The sequence below is a fragment of the Danio rerio genome, chromosome 1, assembly GCF_052040795.2.
Source record: "Danio rerio strain M-AB ecotype USA chromosome 1, GRCz13ab, whole genome shotgun sequence".
Classification (NCBI taxonomy): domain Eukaryota; kingdom Metazoa; phylum Chordata; class Actinopteri; order Cypriniformes; family Danionidae; genus Danio; species Danio rerio.
Window position 1 is genome coordinate 158618 of NC_141021.1, and position 23883 is coordinate 182500.

The 23883-nt window shown below is 44.0% G+C and overlaps 4 protein-coding genes across 8 annotated transcripts in view; 2 read left to right on the forward strand and 2 right to left on the reverse strand.

The window, feature by feature from the left end:
* The first annotated feature begins 35 nt into the window (after nucleotides 1-35).
* pou2f1a (POU class 2 homeobox 1a) lies at nucleotides 36-13887 on the forward strand. Of its 4 annotated transcripts, none has more exon segments than NM_001441340.2 (15): nucleotides 36-97; nucleotides 5580-5636; nucleotides 5967-6052; nucleotides 7754-7903; nucleotides 8466-8574; nucleotides 8737-8816; nucleotides 8943-9104; nucleotides 9186-9327; nucleotides 9573-9712; nucleotides 10156-10341; nucleotides 10544-10625; nucleotides 11477-11753; nucleotides 11963-12048; nucleotides 12194-12854; nucleotides 12893-13887. In NM_001441340.2, coding segments are annotated over 14 exon segments (1875 nt in total). In that variant the 5' UTR covers nucleotides 36-51; the 3' UTR covers nucleotides 12466-12854; nucleotides 12893-13887.
* wu:fj30f06 lies at nucleotides 13673-16328 on the reverse strand. Of its 2 annotated transcripts, none has more exons than XM_087236594.1 (4): nucleotides 16091-16328; nucleotides 15478-15572; nucleotides 14921-15091; nucleotides 13673-14839 (listed from the first exon to the last, which is right to left on the reverse strand). In XM_087236594.1, exons 1-4 carry the CDS (start codon nucleotides 16164-16166, stop codon nucleotides 14411-14413), a joined length of 771 nt encoding a protein of 256 aa, XP_087092720.1. In that variant the 5' UTR covers nucleotides 16167-16328; the 3' UTR covers nucleotides 13673-14410. The 2 variants fall into 2 exon arrangements, with proteins under 2 accessions (XP_087092720.1, XP_087092719.1); XM_087236593.1 differs by having other exon boundaries at nucleotides 15478-15578.
* Nucleotides 16237-17438, forward strand: LOC147846621 (uncharacterized). The gene is made up of 3 exons (XM_087236595.1): nucleotides 16237-16369; nucleotides 16489-16677; nucleotides 17100-17438. Exons 1-3 carry the CDS (start codon nucleotides 16237-16239, stop codon nucleotides 17219-17221), a joined length of 444 nt encoding a protein of 147 aa, XP_087092721.1. The 3' UTR covers nucleotides 17222-17438.
* A 2116-nt stretch (nucleotides 17439-19554) lies between these two features.
* The window catches only part of cd247 (CD247 molecule), a 13435-nt gene continuing 9106 nt past the window's right edge, over nucleotides 19555-23883 (reverse strand). The window contains 7 exon segments of the mRNA NM_001100157.1: nucleotides 19555-19635; nucleotides 20199-20225; nucleotides 20352-20405; nucleotides 20842-20871; nucleotides 21383-21460; nucleotides 21593-21631; nucleotides 23710-23807. Coding sequence (NP_001093627.1) covers nucleotides 19561-19635; nucleotides 20199-20225; nucleotides 20352-20405; nucleotides 20842-20871; nucleotides 21383-21460; nucleotides 21593-21631; nucleotides 23710-23807 — 401 coding nt within the window. The 3' untranslated portion in view covers nucleotides 19555-19560.

Here is a 23883-nt window from a genome sequence, read left to right on the forward strand (position 1 = left end):
GTGTGTGTTATAGCGGTAGGCGGAGTTTCACTCTCACACTAAATATTCAAAATGGCGGACAGAGGATCAACGACTCAAGATGAGCGCTCGACTGCAGGTAATTATTACATTTTACATATTCATATTCCACATCCGCCTCGAGTAAACAAGAGAAACACGCGGTGACGGTGTGCGGAGACAGAAGCGCTGAGTGGCGGAGGATCTTCCTGAATCCCCTGATGAGAGTCTTGATGGGCAGATCAGAGTTGTTTGTCCTGAACTAAACTCTTCATTTGAAATGGCGCGCGCGTGTTTTCGGGGTTACCGAGCCGCGGGTCCGCGAACCGGGAAAACACTCGCCGTGCCGTTTCTCTGCTCTCGGTGCTGTTTGTAAAGTGTGTGTGTGTCTGTGTGTAAACATTAGCGTGTGTGAACGTGAGTTAGCAGCGGTGCTACAGCGCGCTTTGTGCCGTTCGGCCGCGAGAGACTCAGCGGCCGCTTATTTGCATATTCATATGTTTGTTCAGCAGTTTATGCGCACGCGTGAGGCCAATAATAATGATGATGATGATGATGATGATGATGATGATGGTTCACTTTTATATGAGAGGAGATGAAGACAAGAGTTAAACTCAAGCCGAAGCTTCTGCTCTCAGGGTTGACTGTTTGCCCTCAGGGCAACCTAAATACCCCGACTGGGGCTGTGTGTGTGTGTGTGTGTGTGTGTGTGTGTGTGTGTGTGTGTGTGTGTGTGTGTGTGTGTGTGTGTGTGTAACTCTGGAAAGTTTCTCGTGCTCGGGCGCGTCTCGTGTTGACGGTGTGGCATCAGCAGCTGTGCAGGAGCTGCATTAAACTGTCGGAGTGAGGTCTGGGATTTGCATAAGATCAGCGCTGCTCTTGCCGCTCATTCCTCTGCATAATTAAAGCGGCAGCTTCATTCCAATGAGAGGCGCGTCACACTATTTATTTATCGCGCGGATTAAATATACAGAGCTGCTCATGAATATTCATGAGTACAAACGCCATGTTCATGAATGATTAATTTCTCGCCGGTGTGATTGTGCTGGGCTCAGTGTTTGTTTCACCGTGTTCTCGCGTGTCTCTCCGGGGCTCTGCATCTGCGCTTGTGCGGTCAGATCTCTGTAGTCCGGCTCTGATATCCGCGCAGGATGATTTAACCCAGTTCTGCAGACCGTCGCGCTTTGATACGCTGCAGACTCCACCGCCTCCGGCTCACAACCTGCTGGACCGCATCACTGTGCTCAGAACATCAGGAAAACTACACGCGTTCACATATTTGCTCTCTGTTTTTAACCCCTGATTACGCTAGACTTGTGTTCATAACATATACTTATACTTGCTGACAACTGCTATAAACCTGTGAACGGTGTATAAGCTGCTCAATAAGTAATTTCCCAACTTTACTCCTCATAGTCACATAAACAGTCTGCTAATCAGTTAATTATAATAAAGTTCAACAAATGAACATTTAAACATATACCTAATCTAGCTTTTACAGCCATTTTGATAGAATTATGCTGTTTTTACTTGGGGAATTTCAGCAATAATATTAATTGACTGTATTTGTTAGACATCCCTTTTAAATATCAATTTGGTTAATGTCTGGCATTTTCCCGTTTCTTCTGATCACTTCCAGGTGGATGACAGTAAATAAACTATGAAAGACTTCAAATGAACACCATGCATTCTTTTTCGGGTTGGACCCTTTATTAATCCGGGGTCACCACAGAGCAGGGGTCACCAATCTCGGTCCTGGAGGGCCGGTGTCCTGCAGAGTTTATCTCCAACTTGCCTCAACACACCTGCCTGGATGTTTCTAGCACACCCAGTAAGAGCTTGATTAGCTGTTCAGGTGTGTTTGATTAGGGTTGGAGCTAAGATCTGTAAGACACCGACAAGTTTGGTGACCCCTGCCACAGAGGAATGAACCGCCAACTTATCCAGCATATGTTTTACACAGAGGATGCCCTTCCAGCTGCAACCCATCTCTGGGAAACATCCATACACACCCATTCACACTCATACACTAACCAGTTCCCCTATAGAGCATGTGTTTGGACTGTGAGGGGAAACCCACGCCAACACGGGGAGAACATGCAAACTCCACAGAAGCACCAACTGACCCAGCTTAGACTTGAACCAGTGACGTTCTTGCTGTGACCCACTGCGCCACCATGCTGCCAAATGAGTACTGTTGATGATGTAAAACTAACTCAGAGCACTGTAAACAAACACTCACACTATTGTATTTTAACACCAGTAGATATGGGAGATGAACACTGTAAAATGTTGGTTAATAAATATGCGACTGTAAATGAACCCTGCAGATAAACACTGCAGATGACAGTAAATTACAGCTCTAATAAGAGCAGAGTAAATGAACACGGTAAACGACAGCAGGTAAACACTGCAGCGCGCGGCGTCTGTACCTGAGGCTGTGTGAGCTCCATCTACTGCGCGTGTATGAGAGCAGAGTTCTGAACAGTGTTATTATTACTGTGGCAGAATCGGAGCGCATGATTGGCAAACACAGGATGATGGGTTAATTAAAGCTGATGAATATTAATGAGTTCTCCAAGTCTAATAGAAAAGTTTAGACTGGCTTCAAATCTTTCTGTTCCATGAATACTTCATTTCTCCTGCGCCTCATGCCACTTATCTGCTGTAAATTATGCAGCGCCGCGTTCAATAGTTTGAAAGGCTAATTAATTGCTTATTTAAAATTCTATTAATTAAAACATTTGCATAATGCATTGTGTGTGAGTTAGCTTACTGGAGCCCTGGCAGTGGCCAAATGCAAATCAGCTGTTTTATTTTAAGTGTCAGACATGCGTCTTTTCGCCTGTATCTCTCTCTTTCTCTCTGTATCTCTCTGTATCTCTCTCTCTCTCTCTGTATCTCTCTCTCTCTCTCTCTGCTGTGATCTGCGAGTTTACATCTTGCTTGTTTATAGCACTGAATAAAGTTGAACAATGCACACTTTTATCCTCACAATTGGAAGTAAATAAACAAAACAAACAAACAATATAAATGAACAATGTAAATGACTGAAAATAAACAAAGTTAATGACTGAAAATGAGCACTAAATAAAAGTAAACTAGCGCTGTAAATGAACAATAAAAATGCTGGTAATTGATGGTAAATGCACACCATAAGTGACTGTAAATGAGCAAGATGAATTATGTTAAATGAATAACGTAAATGAACAATAAGTGAGTAAATAAACTGCATAAATGATCAACAGTGTGACTGGTGGTAATTGATGGTAAATGAACACTGACTTAACAAACAACGTAAATGAACACCAAGTGATTAAATGAACAACATAAATGATGGTAACTGATGGTAAATAAACACCGTAAGTGACTGTAAACGAGGAACATAAATTATAGTAAATGAACAACATAAATGAACACTTAGTGACTGAATAAACAATGTAATCATGGTAAATGTAAAACATAAATGGTGGTAATTGATTGTAAATGAACTCCAGGTGATTAAATTAACAACGTGAACCTTGAATGAACACTGTAAATGAGCAATGTAAATGAATACTGACTAAAAAACAATATAAATTAAAGCCAAGTGACTAAATGAACAACGTAAATGAACAACTTGAATGAACACTGACTAATTAACCAATGTAAATGATGGAAAATGAACAACCTAAATGGTAGTTATTGATGGTAAATAAACACTGTGACTGTAAACTAACAATGTAATTCATGGTAAATGAACCTAAATGGTGATTAGAAATGAGAAATGTAAATGATGCTAAATAAACAATGTGGCCAAATAAACAATGTAAATGATTGTAAATTAACTACATAAAAGGTGGTAATTGATGGTAAATAAACACTGTTAGGGACTGTAAGTAAGCAATGTAAATTATGGTAAATGAACAACGTAAATGGCAGTCATTGATGGTAAATAAGCACTGTGACTGTAAATTAACAATGTAAATGATGGTAAATGAACCTAAACGCTGGTAATTGATGGTAAATTAACACCGTGACTGTAAATGAGCAACATGAATGAACAAGATGACTTAATAAACAATGTAATTGATGGTAAATGAGCAATGTAAATGAGGGTTAATGAACAATGTAAACGAATTCTGACTTAAGAACAATGTAAATGAACGCTAAGTGACTAAATGAACAACGTAAATGCTGGTAATTGATGGTAAATTACCACCGTGACGGTAAATCAGCTATGTAAATGACGGGTAAATGAACACACTAAATGTACGTAGCTTGCTGGTTTCCAGCATGGAATGAGAGTTGACTAATGCACGCTTTCGTTATCGCACTTGTCGGTGTATAGCTCATTTTTCTTTCTGTGTAATTCTGAGCGCAGCTCTCGCCGTTTATTTTCATACAACCAAAACATAAAGCCTGTTTCTGTTGTGTCAGAAAACTAAATCAGGCTGAGTTTAACTCTTACAGTTCTCAGTTTATATTTCGCAATTGCAAGAAAAATTCATTTAAATTGACCAAAGAGAGTTCGTTTCTCTTCATCGCTGTCAGAAAACTGTGAAGTTGCTGCGTTATTTTAGCGTGCTAACCGTTTTTCACTGTTGTTTTTATAGTTACTGTTTTTAACGTAAACGTAGCGTGATATTGAGCTCAATCCGTCACACCACAATCTGAGATGTTGATTAAAGATTACCAGGAAAGAGGATTAATAGTTCTGCTCTGGAACAGCAGCGTGAGCTAACGAAGCGCGTCAGTGTGTCTCGTCAGCGTGTGTTGGAGCTTATCCTGCTGGATGTTCCGTGTTTACGGCTTTAAGTAAAGTTATTAGTCTTGCAGTTTGTTCTTCTGGATGTTGTGTGAATGTGCGACTCTCAGATGATTAGCGATCGCGGTCATTAGCCGACACATTCTTTCATCGTAGCCGTCACTCCTGTTGCATGCTGGGAATGCACCCCCATTCCCCCCCCCCCACCCCCCCCCCCCCCAAACACACACACACACACACCCCAGTAATTAAAACAGTCACAGTCGGCTGGTAATTGGCCTTGTCTCACTTCTCCCTGGCTGTTGTGCTCGCCTCTCCTCCATCCTAAAAGCTATCCAATTAATATGCTAATGAGCTGATAAATATTTATGAACGTGTTGAATTATGCAGAAAGCTTTCAGAGGTCTGTGTGAAATGAATCGCTCGCAGAACTTCAAAGCGGCGCTCTTCTAATGAGCGACGGGGTGCCAGATTTGCATACGGCTTTAATCAGCTGCATACTGATTAACTCTCATTATGGATGCTGCGCTCCAGCTGTAGTCTTTGTGTTTCGCTCCGCGCCCGATAAACACGCTCGCTGACGCCGGAGCCGCTGCAGTCTGGAGGTAAGCGGTGGCGTTAGCGGTGTGCGCTCGGTTCAGGCGTCAGCAGGACAGGTTTGGGTCGAGCTGATGGACACAGGTGAGTTCCTCATTTGGATATTCATGAGCAGCGGCGCGGTGCTGATGCTGCAGCTGATATTGTGTGTTTACCTGATTCACGGTCAGGTTCATCTGTAAAACGCCTCTAAACTGAATCTGTGTGAAACTGATCTGTCTTCATGTGTTCTGGACAGATTCCAGCGGCTGTCCTGCAGATCTGAGTAAAAACACTATGGAGAGCGCAGCGCAAGGTGAACATGCTTTTCAGGACACACATAGAACTACAATCAAATCAGACATTTGTTTTTGATATTATTAATGAGTTTTCTTGTTAATTTAATGCAATTAATAAGAGTTTTTGACATCATTGAGTGTTTTTCTTAATGTTTTGTCATTACCGAGCATTTTTGATGTCATTATTGTGTGTTTTTGATAAGTTGAGGTCATTTAATAAGTGTTTTTGATATCATTTATGACTGTTTTTGCTAATGTTCTGTCATTAATGATTGTTTTGACGTCATTATTGAGTGTTTTTAATAATTTGACTTCATTAACGAGTGTTTTCTCCTGTGTGTGCACAGCTCAGACTAACGGTGTGGACGCACAGAAACCCAGTGCAGGTGCAGCGTCAGGTGCGGTCGGAGGTGTGCAGGCGCTGCTCCCACAGGTACGTGCTCCATCGCCACAGCGTTTCCATGGCAACATGCAGACGCCGCAGCCTCGCAAAGTTCAGATCTTAATTAAACAGCGCTCCTGTCGCTCGGAAACAGGTGGAGGAGAATATGCAAATCTATGCGGAGTTTATATGCGCTGCATAATGAGGTTTGACTTAACGAGAGGAGCGCTCCGGCTCCAGCTCCTCCCCGCCGGCACAGTTACAGTGAGATCCAGCTGTGCGCCACTTTAGCCTGCGATGCGCTTCCGCACGCTGCAGTCATGCACACAGAGATGCACAGTTCAGGATTAAACGCGTGGAAAGCTTCTCTGTAGAAAACAGAAAGCACCGCGGTTCTCAGATTTCCCAGAATGCATTGGTTTCCTCAGGGTCATAGTGAGATGCTGTTTGAGGTGTTGTTGAACCGGTATACACTCTAGTGTTGAGTTACTCATAGACAAACACATTTACTGAAGGATTTTCAGTTCAGTTTAAATGACACTTTTACACATTTAACATTGATTTATGATAACCCAGATGAGCATTTTCAGAAGTTGTACTTGTGTATTATACTGTATCTGTTACAGAGTCTAGCACCGCTGATGAATGCTCCAGCATACTGTATATTCACTGTAGTCCGCTGATGAACGATCCAGCATACTGTATATTCGCTCCGGTCCGCTGATGCTGTAGTATGCTGTAGTGTCTGCTGCAGTGCACTGTGGTGTGTTGGTATTGGCTCGTGTGTTTATATGACTGTAGATATGTGATCATAGTAAGTGTAGAATCCACATTAATTTAACTACTTTACTGTATTACAGCTCAAAAACACTATTAAAATGACAAAACACTGCAGACGAGCATGCAGCCGTATCTGTTATAGCAGTCAAACCTTTGATATTTAATTAATTAATTAGTGAAGTTTATTTATACACTAATGTGGAGAGGATCACGTGCTTATGATTGATCACAGCCGGTCCCGCATTATTCAATTCATGATTGACCAATCAGACGATTCCTAAGCCACTATAAATACCCTCAGCTCCTTATCACAGCCATCTTCATTTTGAAGAATCCCCCCTCCACCCCTACTCCTCCTCCTTTCCCAGATGAGTGGCACGGTGGCCCAGTGGTTAGCACTGTTGCCTCACAGCAAGAACATCTCTGGTTTTAGTCCTTACCAAGCCAGCTGACGTTTCTGTAAGGAGTTTACACTTTCTCCCCGTGCTCACGTGGGTTTCCCCTGGGTTCCCCCGGTTTCCTCCCACCGTCCAAAAACATGCAGCTTAAGTTAATTGCCTAATCCAAATCAGCACCATAGACATGCTGCTAGTCAGTAGTTTCCTATTAAGAGCGATCACTATCTGTTCATCTGCTACTACAGCAGGGGAGTTCTCCACATCTACCTGAGCTCAAACTCCCCTCTCGCCTTGCAAATGGGAGGGAGCCCTGAGCTCGAGGATCTCCCGGGACAGCATGCCAAACACGCTTTATAATCAATCATCAGCTGAGGGCGAACTCTAGAAATGATATTGAAAATGTTCAAAGGCGACACTTATTTGATCAACTCATGAAGATCGTAACTCAGCCAAGATGAAGAAGAAACGTGAAGAGAGACGTCCAGTCTGATTAATCAGCTTATTGTGTTATGATGCTTATTACTGTTGTGTAATTCTTCATTGTGTGTGTGTATTTGTGTGTGTGTGTGTGTAGCTGAACTTGACTCCAGCGCAGCTGTTGCAGACGCAGCTCCTGGCCGCGGTGCAGCAGTCGGCAGGCCAGCAGAGCAGCACCACTGGAGCCAGTATCTCCGCCTCCGCGGCCACGCCCATCACCCTGTCACAGCCCATTCAGATCGCCTCTGTGAGTGACTGACACCTCTCTCCACCAATCAGGTTATAGATCAGACACACACCCCTCTGCTGCTGTAAAGCGTGCTGCTGTCAGGCCTCACGCTGAACACTGAGCAGACGCTGTAGAGGAGTGCAGTAACTCTGCTCTTCTGCGGGAGATTAAATGTGTGGAGTGAGCGGATCATTCCTGCATAAATGAGTGAGTTTGATAGATTCATGCACTAAAATGGGCGTCACAGTGGTGGCCGGGCGCTCCGGTTTCCCCACAGTCCAAACACATGCGCTATAGGGGAACTGATCAACCACACTGGCCGTAGTGTATGAATGAGTGTGTATGGGTGTTTCCCAGTACTGGGTTGCAGCTGGAAGGGAATCCACTGTGTAAAACGTAGTTGGCGGTTCATTCCGCTGTGGCCCTGATGAATAAAGGACTCAGCTGAAGGAAAATGAATGAATGATAGAAATAATTTTAAGGCTGTGAACCAAATATGATGCAGTGATGCAGTTTACACAGTGTATGATATAGTGTTGTTAATGTGTGTGTGTGTGTGTGTGTGTGTGTGTGTCTCCAGCCGCAGGGTCTGAATCTGCCGCAGTTTGTGTTGGTGCAGCCGGGGCACTCCATCAGTACGCAGATTCAGCCGCAGTTCATCCTGTCTCCGTCTGCTCAGGGTCCGACCGGTACGAGGGTCTCTCTCTCTCTCTCTCTCTCTCTCTCTCTCTCTCTCTCTCTCTCTCTCTCTCTCTCTCTCTCTCTCTCTCTCTCTCTCTCTCTCTCTCTCTCTCTCTCTCTCTCTCTGCTGGGTCACTCACAGTAACCCACTCTCTCTGTGCTGATCTCAGGACTGCTGCAGCCCCAGAGTCTGCTGACGTCTCTACCTCAAAGCCAGACTACACAGACCAGCATCGCCCTCACTACACAGGTCTGACATACACACACACACACACACACACACACACACACATCTAATCGTCTCTTTCTACACAACACTTTTAATAGTTGTTGATTATTACTGTGTGTGTGTGTGTGTGTGTGTGTGTGCGCGCAGGCAGCCACCCCGACCCGGAAGATCGCCTCCATGCCAGCTCCTGCAGCTCCGACACCGAAGCGTGTGGATGGAGTGTGTGTGGAGGAGGCCGGAGACCTGGAGGAGCTCGAGCAGTTCGCCAAAAACTTCAAGCAGAGACGCATCAAACTGGGCTTCACACAGGTGTGTGAGTGATATGACCTGTGTGTGTACATATGTTTGTGTGTGTGTAACCTGACCTGCGTGTGTGTGTGTGTGTGTCAGGGTGACGTGGGCCTGGCGATGGGCAAACTCTACGGGAATGACTTCAGTCAGACCACCATCTCCAGGTTCGAGGCTTTGAATCTGAGCTTCAAGAACATGTGCAAGCTGAAGCCGCTGCTGGAGAAATGGCTGACCGACGCAGGTGAGAGTCGCACCTTTACCTGAACACACAGCGCTGCAGGGAGTCGTGACTCAGTGATTCAGTGAGTCGTTCGTGAGCACTGATGCTTGCTTTGCTGAGTGAGTCTGTGATGTGCTGCCCTCTGCTGGAGATGAGCTGTACACCACACCATCACCACACACTGCTGTCATCCACTGATGAGTGGTGTGTTCACAGAAACACTCTCAGATGCAGAGATTCAAACTGTGTGTGTGTGTGTTCCTCAGAGAACATGTCTTCAGACTGTGTGGTGTCCAGCGCCAGTGAGATGTCTCCAGGTCTCAGTGAGAGTCTGAACCGGCGGAGGAAGAAGAGAACCAGCATCGAGACCAGCATCAGAATCGCTTTAGAGAGGAGCTTTCTGGAGGTACACACACACACACACACACACACACACATGCTTTTCATCACTGCATGTGTAAGTTGAAAGTTTAATGTGTGTTTAATGCATGAGGAGATGATAATTGATGAACAAATGTTGAATTATTAGAGAATAATGAACACCTGAGCTGAGGATACTGTGGAGTGTGTGTGTGTGTGTGTGTTACTCTCCTCCACATCTCCTCCTCCTGTTGTGATGTGGTTTCTGACTGTTGTAGCTGTGTAATATCTCTAATCATTCATGATATAGAGCGCTCTAAACCTGCCGGAACTACTTTATCTGTGCCTTTATCTGGCAATAACCAAACACCTGAGTGTGACCATCAGCCAATCAGAATCCAGCACTCAGCAGACCTGTGGTATGAAAGTGTGTATTTGTGTGTTTGATGCCTGCCTGTGTGTGTGTGTGTGTGTGTGTGTGACCTGCAGCAGAGCCAGAAGCCGTCCTCGGAGGAGATCACACTGATTGCGGATCAGCTCAGCATGGAGAAGGAGGTGGTGCGTGTGTGGTTCTGCAACCGCCGGCAGAAGGAGAAGCGGATCAATCCACCCAGCAGCAGCGCAGCGTCTCCTGCATCCGCCATCAAGACCATCTACAGCACACAGACTGCAGCGGTGCGCGCACACACACACACACACACACACACACTCCTGCATATACACTTATTTAAATTCAGATGAGCATTTCTGCAAGAAACTCGAGTAACTGCCTGAACACTCGCTTGATCATGTTTGATGATACCTGTTTGTAATAATTGTGTGTGTGTGTGTGTGTGTGTGTGTGTGTGTGTGTGTGTGTGTGTGTGTGTGTGTTCAGGTGTCCAGCGGCTCGAACACACTGACGGTGAATCCTGTGGTTCCTCTGAGCTCCAGCGGCCTCTCGAACCTCACGCTCAGCGGTGCGTCTCTCTCTCTCTCTCTCTGCTGCAGCTCTGCTTGTCTGAATGCTCACTGACTAGCAAACACCGCTAGCTAATCTGCGCGAGAATCTGCATCTTCTAGACAAGTTCAGAGCGTAACTAGTCCCACACTGTTTGGCAGAGACCCTTGAGTGAGGGCTCTAATCGAGCGGGTCACTGAGGAGAGCTGGGCTATGTCTTTTCTAAGGGGTCGGGGGTAAATCAGCCCCGCGGGGGGCAAATATATACACTCAGAAACCCCAATGACTTAACATTGGAGCGAACTGTTTAACATCAGATCTTTGGATCAGAACGTCATTGAGGTTTGGGTGTGGGCTCATTTCACACATATTGTGACATATTGACTTGGTCATCACACCCTAGCAACCACTTACAGCCCCCTAGAAACCAAAACACAACAATAATTCAGCACAGGAACACTGTAGAAGACTGGGATTGAACACTTTAAACTGGTAAAAATGGGGAGCTTCACCTCATAATCTGCAATTCTTTACCCTAGCAACCATTTAGAATACCCTAGCAACCATAAAATCAGATGGATTTAGTCATGTCTCTGCACCAGAGCATCTAGTAGAGATGAGGGCGTGCTCTTTTGTTTCAGTGTTTTTAAGTAAGTCACCATTAACTATCAATCACACCCTAGCAACAATTTAGTGCAGCCTAGCAACCATATAGCATATAGCAGAATGCTTATGGCAGTTCCACAACACGATGCTGTTGAAAGCATTGTAGCTCTTCAGAAGAATGATTGTTGTTTCGCACATCGAGGCTGTAGTGTGCTGGAGAGTGGTTCTGTGCTGTGGTCATGTGACTCTTTGTTTGTGCTGTAGGTGGTGCTCTGGGTCATGTGACCTCCAACACGCCCTCAGTCATCTCCATGGCGCCCGCCATCGCCACGCCTGCACCTGCTGTGACCTCGCAGACCCCGAGCTCCTCCGCCTCCGCTGGTAAACAGGAAATACGCGCTGCCACTTCCTCTGCTGCCACACTCACACAGGGGGCGGGGCCATTGCTGGTGACAGGCGCAGGACTGGGCGGAGCCAATCTGACTACATTCGCTACGGGTTTGAACCCCACCATCATCACACCGTCACAGCTGGCACAAGGGTGAGTGTGTGTGTGTGTGTGTGTGTGTGTGTGTATTTGACTTCTGCTGTGGGAGACGCACTGAGTTAAGTCTGCAGTTTTGTGATGATCTGATGTTTTTTAGGTCACATGGTGTAATGAAGCTCCGCCCACAGTAAAATATCATTGGTTATCAAATTCATTGTAATATAGTTATATATTTGTGTGTGTGCGTGTGTGTGTGTGCACAGGGGGGCGCTGCTGAGCCTGGCTCCTGCTCTGGGAAACACACTGAGTCCTGCGCTGATGAACAATAACGCTCTGGCCACTATTCAGGGTAGGAGAGCGCGTCTGTGTGTCGCATTGGCATGATCATACATTATAATAACACACACTACAATCATACAGTGCTGTAGTGTTTATGTAAATTAACTGTGTGTGTGTGTGTGTGTGTGTGTGTGTGTGTGTGTGTGTGTTTGCAGCTCTTGCGTCAGGCGGTGCTTTCCCCCTGACGTCTATTGATGGGAACACCAGCCTGCTCTTCGCCAACACCAGCGCAGCAAACTCCACCCCCAGCCTGGTGACCACGCCCTTTTTCCTTAATCCATCCGGCCTTTCTTTGCTGCCGGCCAATTTCCTGTCAGCAGGCGGGGCTGGAGGCGGAGCTCTCAACCTGCACCTGACCAGTGATGTGCAGCAGAATCTTGTTGCCACGACGACTAAGGGCGTGGCCCTAGCCTCGAAGGCACAGTGAGCGTGTGCGGCTCCGCCCCCAATCCTGTTGCTGTTACCAAAAACACTGTGAGCGCAGGGCTGACGCCGCCGCCGCCGGGCTGGACTCTCAGACTAACACCTGAATTAACCAAATACCAGACTCTTTTCCAGCGCCGCTGATCTTTACCAGAGAATATTTGACCTAACAGAGTTTATATTGACTTTATACGAGGGTTTGTGTTTTTATTAGCGGCTCTGAGACGAGCCGAGTGCAGATTTATAACCAAAAGCGTGTGAGATGTTCAGCTGGAGGGTCTGCAGGAGTGTGAGCTCCACGACACTTTATAAAGACGGTTAGAAGCTTTACCTTACTGAGGAACCATGCGGCAGGACACACCACTGTCCCCACAACGCTTCCTCATCTACACCTGTGTGTGTGTGTGTGTGTGTGTGTGTGTGTGTGTGTGTGTGTGTGTGTGTGTGTGTGTGTGTGCTGTTAGTTTCTGTCAGGTTTTTACTCTCCTCACACTCAGCGTTAGTGTTCACTACTGTTTCTGAAGCCAAAGACTGGTGTGTGTGTGTGTGTGTGTGTGTGTGTGTGTGTGTGTGTGTGTGTGTGCTGCTCCTCTGTTCTCCTCAATCATCTGTTCTGACACACACCATGTTAGAGTATATATATAGAAGTGTGTGTGAAGAGTTTATTCAGTGAGTCCCAAAGCAGAACTCCTGTTCAGGATGAAAACCAAAGATTGTGTCCTCCTCTTCCTCCTCCTCCTCCTCTTCTGCTTCCTTCATCTGACTGATCTTATAAAGCTGTTCGTTCTGTGAGACCCAGAGGAGCTTCTAGTGTTGATGGAGGAATGGTGAAGTGGCAGCGCTGTGTGTGTGTGTGTGTGTGTGTGTGTGTGTGTGTGTGTGTGTGTGATGCAGAAGAGCTGTTCTCTCTCACACACAGAGCAGCGTTGGTGTGTGTGTGTGTGTGTGTGTGTGTGTGTGTGTGTGTGTGTGTGTGTGTGTGTGTGTGTGTGTGTGTGTGTGTGTGTGTGTGTGTGTGTGTGTGTGTGTGTGTGTGTGTGTGTGTGTGTGTGTGTGTGTATGTGGTCATTTCTGTAGCTGTGGAGTTCATTAAATGTTTTCTCACACTGTTTCTCAAACTGATCTCCGTCTTCATTGACTGACGCTGGAGTGTGTGTTCCCTCAGTGAGCTCCGGCTCTGCTTCTGCTCTCGGTATATTCTGAGCATCATCTCGAGCTTTAACTTTGGTTTTTATTTAGTATTGTTGGATAAAAACTGACACTATCATGTTTGCTCAATCTCACATACCCTAAAACATCAGAACAAATCTGGCTCTTATATACTCAACACAATCGGTGAACATGTAAACTTGGTTATTCTGAACATCAGAACATGTGGAGCATTGTGATTGTGGAACATCTGAACATTAAACACTTGGATGTGGAACATTGGAACATTTTCGTAGCATGACAACAGACAACAGCAGCGCATCCCGCCTCAAACACAAAGGAAAAATAGAAATTTTTTTGTAGTAGCGTTAGCCTGCCAGCATTTACAATTTCCCGGATGTTTACAAAGTGAGTTAAACCTGTTCCATCTTAACTAACAGTGTGGGGTAAAAAAGTAATATATTCCAATCTGACCCATTTTAATCTTTATAAGAATAATAACAACACACACATGCTTTAACTTTAGTATCTTGACTGCATGTGCTGTTATTTTTGATTGGTCTGTCAGGCAGAGCTGACACTATAGTGAATCCTAAAGTGTCTACTCCTGGAGTTTCTTTATTCTGTTCAGCACTGAAGCGGAACTCTTCTTCAGGGTTCAGCAGAATAAGGAAAGTTTATCAAGTTCAACTCAAGACAATTATGCAGAATTGTAAGTTTTGAATGTGAATAATCTTTTTAAGTTTGTATATCACCTTACTTTTCTCCCAACACTGTTAGCCAATCATGTTTCCTCCACATTATCTCCTCCTCACCGGGATCTCTGTCTGACGGGCCACGACGGAGCACACCTCGTACGGGCCGCTGACGGGATTGCACACACGCTTCAGCTTCAGGCAGAGGAAGCAGAACTCCACCTTACAGCGTTTGCACAGCAGGTTTTTACAGGCGAACCCGTTATGTTCCAGCAGGAGCGCGCGGATCGCAGGACACTCCACATTGTGCACATACGGCAGCCGCATGTTCTGACACTGCTCCAGCTTGTGGATGTCGGGGTGGACGCAGTCCTCATAGCTGCAGCGGAGAGCGTGACCGGCCGGCCCTTTCCACTCGCGCAGACACTGCCAGCAGAACAGGAAGATCCTCTGCTTTACCGCGGTACAGATGGTGCACTTCACACACAGGTTACTCAAGTCTGCTCGCTCTACGTAGGACTCGCAGCTCGGACACTTACAGGGAGACAGAACAGAAGAGGTCATGAGCTGTGCAATTCATTAGACTAATTCTATTATTAGTAGAGTCACACTCACCGATTTGAACTCGCAGTACTCGATGGCTGCCAGAAGAGCCATGTTCTCCTCGAAATGGACCTGTTCTGCATCGCTGAGCACAGCCAGCTTGCGCACCTCCAGGTACGGCCACTCGGCACCGCATTTCTGTGTCCCATGAGTGATTGCTGGACAATGAAATTTATACTGACCCTGTTAGAAAACAGAATAGAGCAGAAATGCTTACAGGGACAGGAGTGGTGCTGTGCTTATCTAGTGAAAGGAAATGCTTCTCGATGCTGAGCTCTGGAGTTTGCATGTTCTCCCTGCGTTCGCGTGGGTTTCCTCCAGGTGCTCCAGTTTCCTCCACAGTCTAAAGACTTGCAGTACAGGTGAATTGGGTGGGCTAAATTGTCCGTAGTGTATGAGTGTGTGTGGATGTTTCCCAGAGATGGGTTGCCGAAAAGAAAATGAATGAATGAATGAATGTTTGGTTTGCCCATAATGAAACTAACGTTTGATTGAAACAACTCAGCAGTTTTAAACGTCACAAACTCTTCAATGCTTGTCAAGGGTTTAAAGATTCTGCAGTTTCAGACCTGATCCAGCAAGCTGCGACACCAGGCGGTCAGGGACTGCGGCGACACCGCGTGACCACAGGACATCTCTGCTCTCAGAACATCCGGGTCATCATCTAAAGCTGAGAGAACAACAATTAATTCACTTTTATTACCTGTATATACGGCCTGTAGAGCTCTGGAGCTCTCAGGTGATAACATTACTCTACATGATTATTATTGACGTGCTTTTACAGGTAAATGAAGGTTATTCAGTGTGTTGGTCATTGTAGAGCTCCTCTATTGAAAAAAAATAGAGAAGAAAAAAAACAGAAAGACGTCAAACCCCAGCCGGTCCTAACACAAAAGTAACGTACCGCATTACTTACAATGAAGAGTAACTGAGTAACAGGACCAGCTCCATTTCAGGGAGTAACTCAGTACAGTAGTGCATTACTGCCCAAAGCAACTTTCCCCATTAACACTGCTGACTCTTGTGTAATTGTTGTACATTTTGTGTACATCTTATTAAAGTTTGTTTAATTATAACACCCTATAGCATTCAGGAAGGTGTCGTGTGTGTGAATATATCGCTGTATTAGTATAATCAGAGCGCTTATTCAGTCATTCTGTGCTGCAGGGATGGAGAACTCACTGATATCGTCTCTCCGTTTGACGAACTTCAGCGTCGCGTCATTGACGTCGTACTGCCCGCTGCTCTGCTGCTCCATCAGGTCCAGGATCAGCTCTTCTGCACGGTGTGAGAGAGAGAAAGTGATATATAGCTCTGTTGCTCGCGCGATGGGTTTTCGTTTGGGGGAGAAACCAAGAGAAAGAAGACCACATCCGAGTGTCTTGATGAAAGCTCCTCTCTCTCTCTCGCTTTCTGTTTTGAAGGCGCTTCTGAGAAACGACGTCCGTAAAGCCCGTAGAGGTGCCTCTCTCTCCCCCTACCGGCCTGTCCTCCTCAGTGCCTGATCGGGCTTTCTAATTAGTGTTTGTAGTTTCGACGATACTTCTTCAATAAGAAACTCTTTAACTTTGTAACTCCAGCCTGCAGAGATCGTGAATGTACTGGAGGTAACACTGGAGAGATGGGGAAGATCTACCAGGTGACAGTGATCGGCATGCAGGGCGAGAGGAAGGTGATAGACGTGAGCAGCTCGGAGGAAGAGTTCAATAACACAACTGTGGCGGAATTTAAGAAGAAACTGGCGGAAAAACTTCCCCAGGAGGCATCAGGTGTGTACAGCACATACAGAAATAACAGACGAGACTCAGAGCTGGATCATATGAGATATGACACTGTTATGACCAGTTGCATTAATAACCAAAACTCTTTTGTTTTTGAAATTTCTGTAATGCCAAAATTTAGTGTAACTTGATGTATCTAAATTCAATCATTTATTAGTAATGTGCATTAAAGTTTATCACCTCTAGCGATATTCCAGAATGTTTTTGAACCTTCAGATTCCAGATGGTCAAATAGTCTAGTGTTATTTATCAGATATTGTATTAGTCTATCACTTAAAGATATACATAATTACACACATATTCAGGTGATGTATAAATCTCAATTTTAAACATTGACAGTTATGGTATTATGATTGGGCTGGTGTTATTGATGCACTAAATTAATATTTAGCTGCTGTTGATCCTCCCAGACCCGTCTGCGCTGCGGCTGCTCACTAATAAGCAACTGAACGACACAGACAAGTTTTCTGACCATGGGATCAAGGAAAAAGCCATCATCTGCATTATACTGCGGCTGCCTGGTGGACACTGACCTGGCTGTTCTCCACCATCATGCATCCTCAAACCTCAAACAGACCTTAAGCTCCTCCTCAGAGATGGAAGAAGCTGGTCCTGGTGTTTTGTAATGGAGATGTTCTGTTAAGTGCTGTTCACTGCTTCTCTCTGCTCCATATAATCTACAATATTGTACACGCTTCACTCTTTGTTTGGGTTTAATAATGAATAAATACATGTTTTGATCAGTTTAACACAGTGTGCTAATCAGTCACTCATCAGCTAAACCTGCTGTTGTAAAAGACATATGAAGGGCTCGGCTCACTCACAGGCACCAGATATTAAACACACCCGCATTATTCAGTCACTCACTCATTCTCCTTCAGCTTAGTCTCTTTATGCCTCAGGGATCGCCACAGCGGAATGAACTGCCAACTATTCCAGCATATGTTTTACACAGCCGATGCCCTTCCACCTGCAACCTAGTACTGAGAAACACTAATACACACACACACACACACACACACACACACACACACACACACACACACACACACACACACACACACACACTCATATCCTGCTTTTCTCTTAAATCTGGTAAACACTGGGTGTCTGCAACATGTTTACCACTGCTCGACTGGTTTTATATATGAATGCTTCAACCAAATGTCTTCAGCCTTTAACTCCGTCTCTCTCAGTGCTCTGAGTCTGAGGTTGGTTCCAGGCTGTCAGAGACACCATTGTACTCTCCATTGTGTGTGTGTGTGTGTTCGTGTACATGTGTTTTTGTATGTGTATGTGTGCGTGTGTATGTGTGTGTTGTGAACGTGTGTGTGTTATAGAAAACAGTGAACATCTCTTTGCTCTGTTACACCACTCGTGATATATTTGTGGAGAATAGTTTTGCCGTCAGCTGTGTATTCCAGGCTTTAAACATGGCTTAATATCTGCTCATTCCCACAAGTGAACTATTCTGAAGCGCTCGTGCTCACTGCCTCAATCTGGCAACCCGTGAGAGTGTGTGCTGTAGCCTGCAGTACCGAGATTCACCACTAGACGTCATCACACACACACACACACTCATCAACACAACAGCAGGCTTTAGAGGAACTGTGGAAGAAGCTACAGGAGGACACACACCTGACATAAACACACACAAGAGCTGAATATAAGAACAGGATAAATTCGAGTCAATTATTTCTTATTTAATTGTGCACGTGAGACCCCACACCACCCGCACAGGTAAAGGTCAGTTTAAGATTAAGCCTCATCTATATCCTGAATTATGTTTCGTTTTTGAAACCTGAATGTGTGTGTGTGTGTGTGTGTGTGTGTGTGTGTGTGTGTGTGTGTGTTTCGTTCGGATTAGACAATATTGGATTGATTAAACTGAATGTGAGAGTTAACAGAATCGCCTGTATTGCTCTTCTCAATGCATATCAATAATTCATAATCAAGATTAATATGTTCATGGAAGGAAACTGATGGTGTTCTCAATATTCTGCTGATCTCCACCAGAGAATCAGTACTTTAATCTCTGTATCGCTGACCGCTCCAGTGCAGTGTGAATAACCCATCCTCTCTCTCTCTTCTAGATGAACACATTTTCTAAAACTCTTTATTAAGCTGGACAAAAATACAATTATTAAAGAGACAAAACAGATCAAAATCCAGTAAAAGAGGAAATTCTCAGTTTAAAAGAGCAAATGCAGAATTACACGAACACAACAGCACAGTGACGACCTGTGTGACATTATCACTGCTGAAACTAACATCAGACGCTGTTTATTCATGTTTATGTTTATGTGTGTGTGTGTGTGTGTGTGTGTGTGTCTAAAATCACCACTGTGCCTGATTCATTCACTAAAGAGAGTCACCCACAACTGAACACTGTCATCATCAACCACTACAAAACACCATCATACATACAGTAGGAGAAGAGATTTAGAAGAATGTTGGGGTCAGTAGATGATCAGCTGCTGGTGTACAGCGCTCTACAGATCTGATCTGAGTTCAGCAGAAGACGGACAGAAGCTGAGTTGGGGGATTCTGCAGTGCTGTTCAGACCACCGCTGACCTCCTCATCACTACTGAATCACTATTATCATCAATAACACACATAATGACTGAGGAGAGACATGAAGAACGATCCAATACAGGTGAACTGATGATTAAACACGCACGCACGCACACACACACGCACACACACACACACACACACACTGCAGCTCAAGATGACCTTAAACTCACACAAAACTATAAATGTTATCAACTATAAAGGTGTAGGAGTGTGCATGTGTGTGTGCGTGTGCGTGTGTGTGTGTGTGTGCATGTGTGTGTGGACTGTGATCCTGAAGCAGATCTGAGATCAGTTTAGCGCGGTGGCAACGGGTGAAGCTGCTGCATCTGCAGAGAGTCGTACGTGTCTTTGGTGACCGAGCTCAGACCCTGAAACACACACACACACACACACATGAGAAAATACACACACAAGGATGAAAAACATACACGCATGCACACACACAAAGACGAGAAAACACAAGAAAAATATTACACATGAGAAAACACACACACACACAAGCACACTCACACACACACACACACACATGACAAATGAAAAAAAATCAAAAATACACACACACACACACACACACACACAAGCAGGAGGAAACACACACAGGCAAGAAAACGCACATGAAAAAAATACACATAAAAAAATCACACATGACAAAACACACACACACACACACAGATGAAAAACACAAGAAAATACACACACAAGCACGAAGAAAACACACACAAGACAACAGATTACACACACACATACACACATACATGAGCGAGCACAAGAACGTGAGAAAACAGACACACACATACAGAATACACACACACAAAAGAAGAAACACAAGTAAGAAAATAAACATGTGAGAAAACACACACACACACACACACACACACACACACACACACACACACACACACACAGCTGATGCTCAGTGTTGTGATCTGACCTGATAGAGCTGATCCTGCCGCCGGCGCTGATGGACACCAGAGAAACACACCGTCAGTGTTTATACACACACTAATGTACAACACACACACACACACACACACACACATCATCATCATCATCAGATCTCACACACACTCATCATTACACTCACATCTCCCTTGGTCTCCAGCTCACGGTACGTGTCGTCCCCCTTCCTGGTCAGAGGCTGAAACACACACACACACACACACACGCGCACACACACACACAAGGATGAAACACACACACACACATGAGAAAATACACACACAAGGATGAAAAACACACACACACACACACACTCATCATATTTTTTCCAAAGCACATTGTGTAGTAGTTGTGTAGCAGGTGTGGTGTGATTGTGGAGTAGTTGTGTAGTTTTGTAGCACTTGTGTAGCAGTTGTGTGTGTGTGTGTGTGTGTGTGTGTTGATCAGACAGTGAGGGTCTCAGAGAGTGTTAGCTGCTGTTATCTGACTTCAGATCAGCTAATCGGGTATTTTCTGCCCATCTCTGGAAACTCTGTCAGGTGTGTGTGTGTGTGTGTGTGTGTGTGTGTGTGTGTGTGTGCAGTGAGCTTCATTACTTTAACACTGATAAAACACTTCCTTCCTGTTGCGCTTACCGTGTACGTCTCATCTGCACGCCTGCGACCCTGTTACACACACACACACACACACACAGAGAGAGAGAGAGAGAGTTCAGAGGCTGTCGTGTGTGTGTGTGTGTGTGTGTGTGATGATAATAACAGTACTAATAAATGCTAATGCTGCTGCTGTCCACATGAGCAGATCCTCTAGTCATAGTGAACACTGCAGTGTGTCTGTGTCGGGCTACAGTACAGGCTCATCACTGCATATATTATCTACTGGTCATGTGACGGCTCCAGCATACTCTAGTGTTCACTATAGTGACCCACTGCAGTAGTGTACTCCAGACTTTACTACAGTAAACTGCTGTGCTGCAGTGTAATATACCCAGAGCTGGAGAAACCCACAGCACTCACTCATTCCTATATACTACTGTACATATTGTGTTACCATAGCAACTGTAGAATCACCACAGCGGATCAGTTCTAGTGCTGTGCTACAGTATGGTGAAGATCACTGCAGTGTTTACTGTGCTTTACTACAGTATATCTGTGATGGTGTAGAGTATAGACTGACTCCAGATCTGCCCTCCTCCGAGCCGCGCTGGGTTCTGTTGGCTGTGGCATACTCAGACTTCCCCAGTTTATCAATGGCCTGAAAACAGCAAACACAGCGTTAATATACAGTCACACACACACACACACACACACACACACACACACACACACACACACACACACACACACACACAACAGACGGAGTGTCAAGAAGAGGGCAGATTTTTACCTGATAATGAGACTCCTCCACCGGCCTCTGCTTGATGTACTATACACACACACACACACACACACACACACACACACACACACACACACACACACACACACACACACACACACACACACACAGATCATTAATGTACAGATCATCAGCTTGTGTATGTGTGACAGAGGTCATCTGGCTGAAGCACACACTGCACACTACTGAGTGCACTACAGTGTTCACTACAGACTGAGGCTCTGTTTATGATTCATGTAATGGGAGTAATGGCTTTAACGTGTGTTTTTCTTCATAGTGTGCTTCTTTTCCTCTTCTAGTGTGTGTAAATGTCTCTGTGTTCTGAAGTGTGTACTATTGTGCTGCAGATGCTCCAGGTCAGGCCTGTGTGTGTGTGTGTGTGTGTGTGTGTGTGTGTGTGTGTGTGTGTGTGTGTGTTCAGTGTTGAACTCCTCTGAGCTGTTAGAGCTCTGCAATACTGACACAGATATCCGTCTTCCAGCATCAATCATTCATCACCTCATTATTCTACAATTTGATTCATATAATAAAAATCTTGTATTTATTTGTTGTTGTTGTTTTTTATTTTGGGGGGGCAAATACACACACTGTTTATTAATATGACTCCTCACAAGATACTGGATCAACATGTTCACTGAATAATACTCAGAGCTCTGATGTGTAATATTAATAAAGACAGGGGACTCAGCATCAGCTATACACACTGAGTGTGAGGATCCCCTGAACACACTGATGCTGTATCGTGAAGCCGCAGAACAAACAAACACACAGAGAAACACACACTCTGACATGCAGGAACACACACACACAGACAGAAACACAGAAAACACACACAAACACACACAGTGATGCAGAAACACAGACACGCTGAACATCAGAACACACTCAGAAAAGCAGAAACACAGACACACACACACAAACACACACACAAACACACACACACACACACAGACAGACAGACAGGCAGGCAGACAGACACAGGTGAGCTGTAGCTGTAGCACTGTACTGAACACAGTCGGAGTGTGTGAACTCATGCAGGAGTGTGTGGACGTGTGTTTGAGCAGATCAGATCACACACTCACTGTGTGTCAGAAACTAATGTGGGCTTTCCTCTCACTGCAGTGTATTACCAGCGCTTCATCATGTCTGATTACAGCAGAGGCTGCTTCATCAGGATACTGTATAATACAGCTGTGTGCTGGAATATTATACATGTTCAGAAATACATGTTCTACAGGCACAGTGACTTTATTTAAATGTGCTTTAAATAAAATGAGTTATTATTTATGTATTTAAGATTATATTTATTTATTATATTTATTATTATATTTATTTATTTATTATATTTATTTATTGTATTTATTATTGTTATTATTATTTATGTATTTATTTATTTTTACTATTATTATTTTATTTATTATTATTTTATTTATTAATAATTATTATTATATTTATTTCTATTATTATTATTTCATTATTATTTTATTTATTAATATTATTATATTTATCATCAGTATTATTATTTTATTTATTATTATTATATTTATTACTATTATTATTATATTATTATTATTATTAATGTTATTATTTATATATTTATTACTATTATTATTATTTTATTATTATTATTTTATTTATTATTATTTTATTTAATATTATTATCATTAACATTATTAAACTGTGTAACATTATTAAAACATTTATTATAATAATAATAATAATAAATAAAATAATAATAATAAAATAATAATAATAGTAATAAATATATAAATAATAACAATAATAATAATATTATAATAATAATAGTTCACTCAGTGTCTGAGTAAAAGACCCTCATCTTTAACTCACTGAAACACTTCAGTTTCTCATCTTTATGAAAGCAACATTACAAACAAGTACGTGTGTGTGTGTGTGTGTGTGTGTGTGTGTGTGTGTGTAGCCCTGGTATTTATGAAGTTATGCATACCAAATGTCCCCACAAGTATAGCACCACCAGTAGATTTTTCAGTACAGAAACATCACTATGATGCTGTGGAGAGACTACGAACGTGTGTGTGTGTGTGTGTGTGTGTGTGTGTGTGTGTGTGTGTGTGTGTGTGTCTCACCCGCTCGCGCACAAAGAAGCCGGTGATGACGATGCCGTAGATCAGCAGAAAGCCGTCCAGAACGAAACAGTATGTGGGGTCATAGAAGGAGGTCTGTGCTGAAAACACACACACACACACACACACACTCCATTCATTTTATACTGTCTAAACCGTATATTATATTGCCCTCAC

Coding starts and splice junctions, on each gene's coding strand:
- pou2f1a (XM_087235178.1), top strand. CDS start 52: ATGGCGGACAGAGGATCAACGACTCAAGATGAGCGCTCGACTGCAG. Junction 8,575..8,736: donor GTCTGCTCAGGGTCCGACCG/GTACGAGGGTCT, acceptor TGCTGATCTCAG/GACTGCTGCAGCCCCAGAGT. Junction 8,817..8,942: donor GCATCGCCCTCACTACACAG/GTCTGACATACA, acceptor GTGTGCGCGCAG/GCAGCCACCCCGACCCGGAA.
- wu:fj30f06 (XM_087236593.1), bottom strand. CDS start 16,166: ATGGAGCAGCAGAGCAGCGGGCAGTACGACGTCAATGACGCGACGCTG. Junction 15,579..16,090: donor CAAACGGAGAGACGATATCA/GTGAGTTCTCCA, acceptor TTGTTCTCTCAG/CTTTAGATGATGACCCGGAT. Junction 14,840..14,920: donor AGTACTGCGAGTTCAAATCG/GTGAGTGTGACT, acceptor TCTCCCTGTAAG/TGTCCGAGCTGCGAGTCCTA.
- LOC147846621 (XM_087236595.1), top strand. CDS start 16,237: ATGGGTTTTCGTTTGGGGGAGAAACCAAGAGAAAGAAGACCACATCCG. Junction 16,370..16,488: donor CGTCCGTAAAGCCCGTAGAG/GTGCCTCTCTCT, acceptor TTGTAACTCCAG/CCTGCAGAGATCGTGAATGT. Junction 16,678..17,099: donor ACTTCCCCAGGAGGCATCAG/GTGTGTACAGCA, acceptor TGATCCTCCCAG/ACCCGTCTGCGCTGCGGCTG.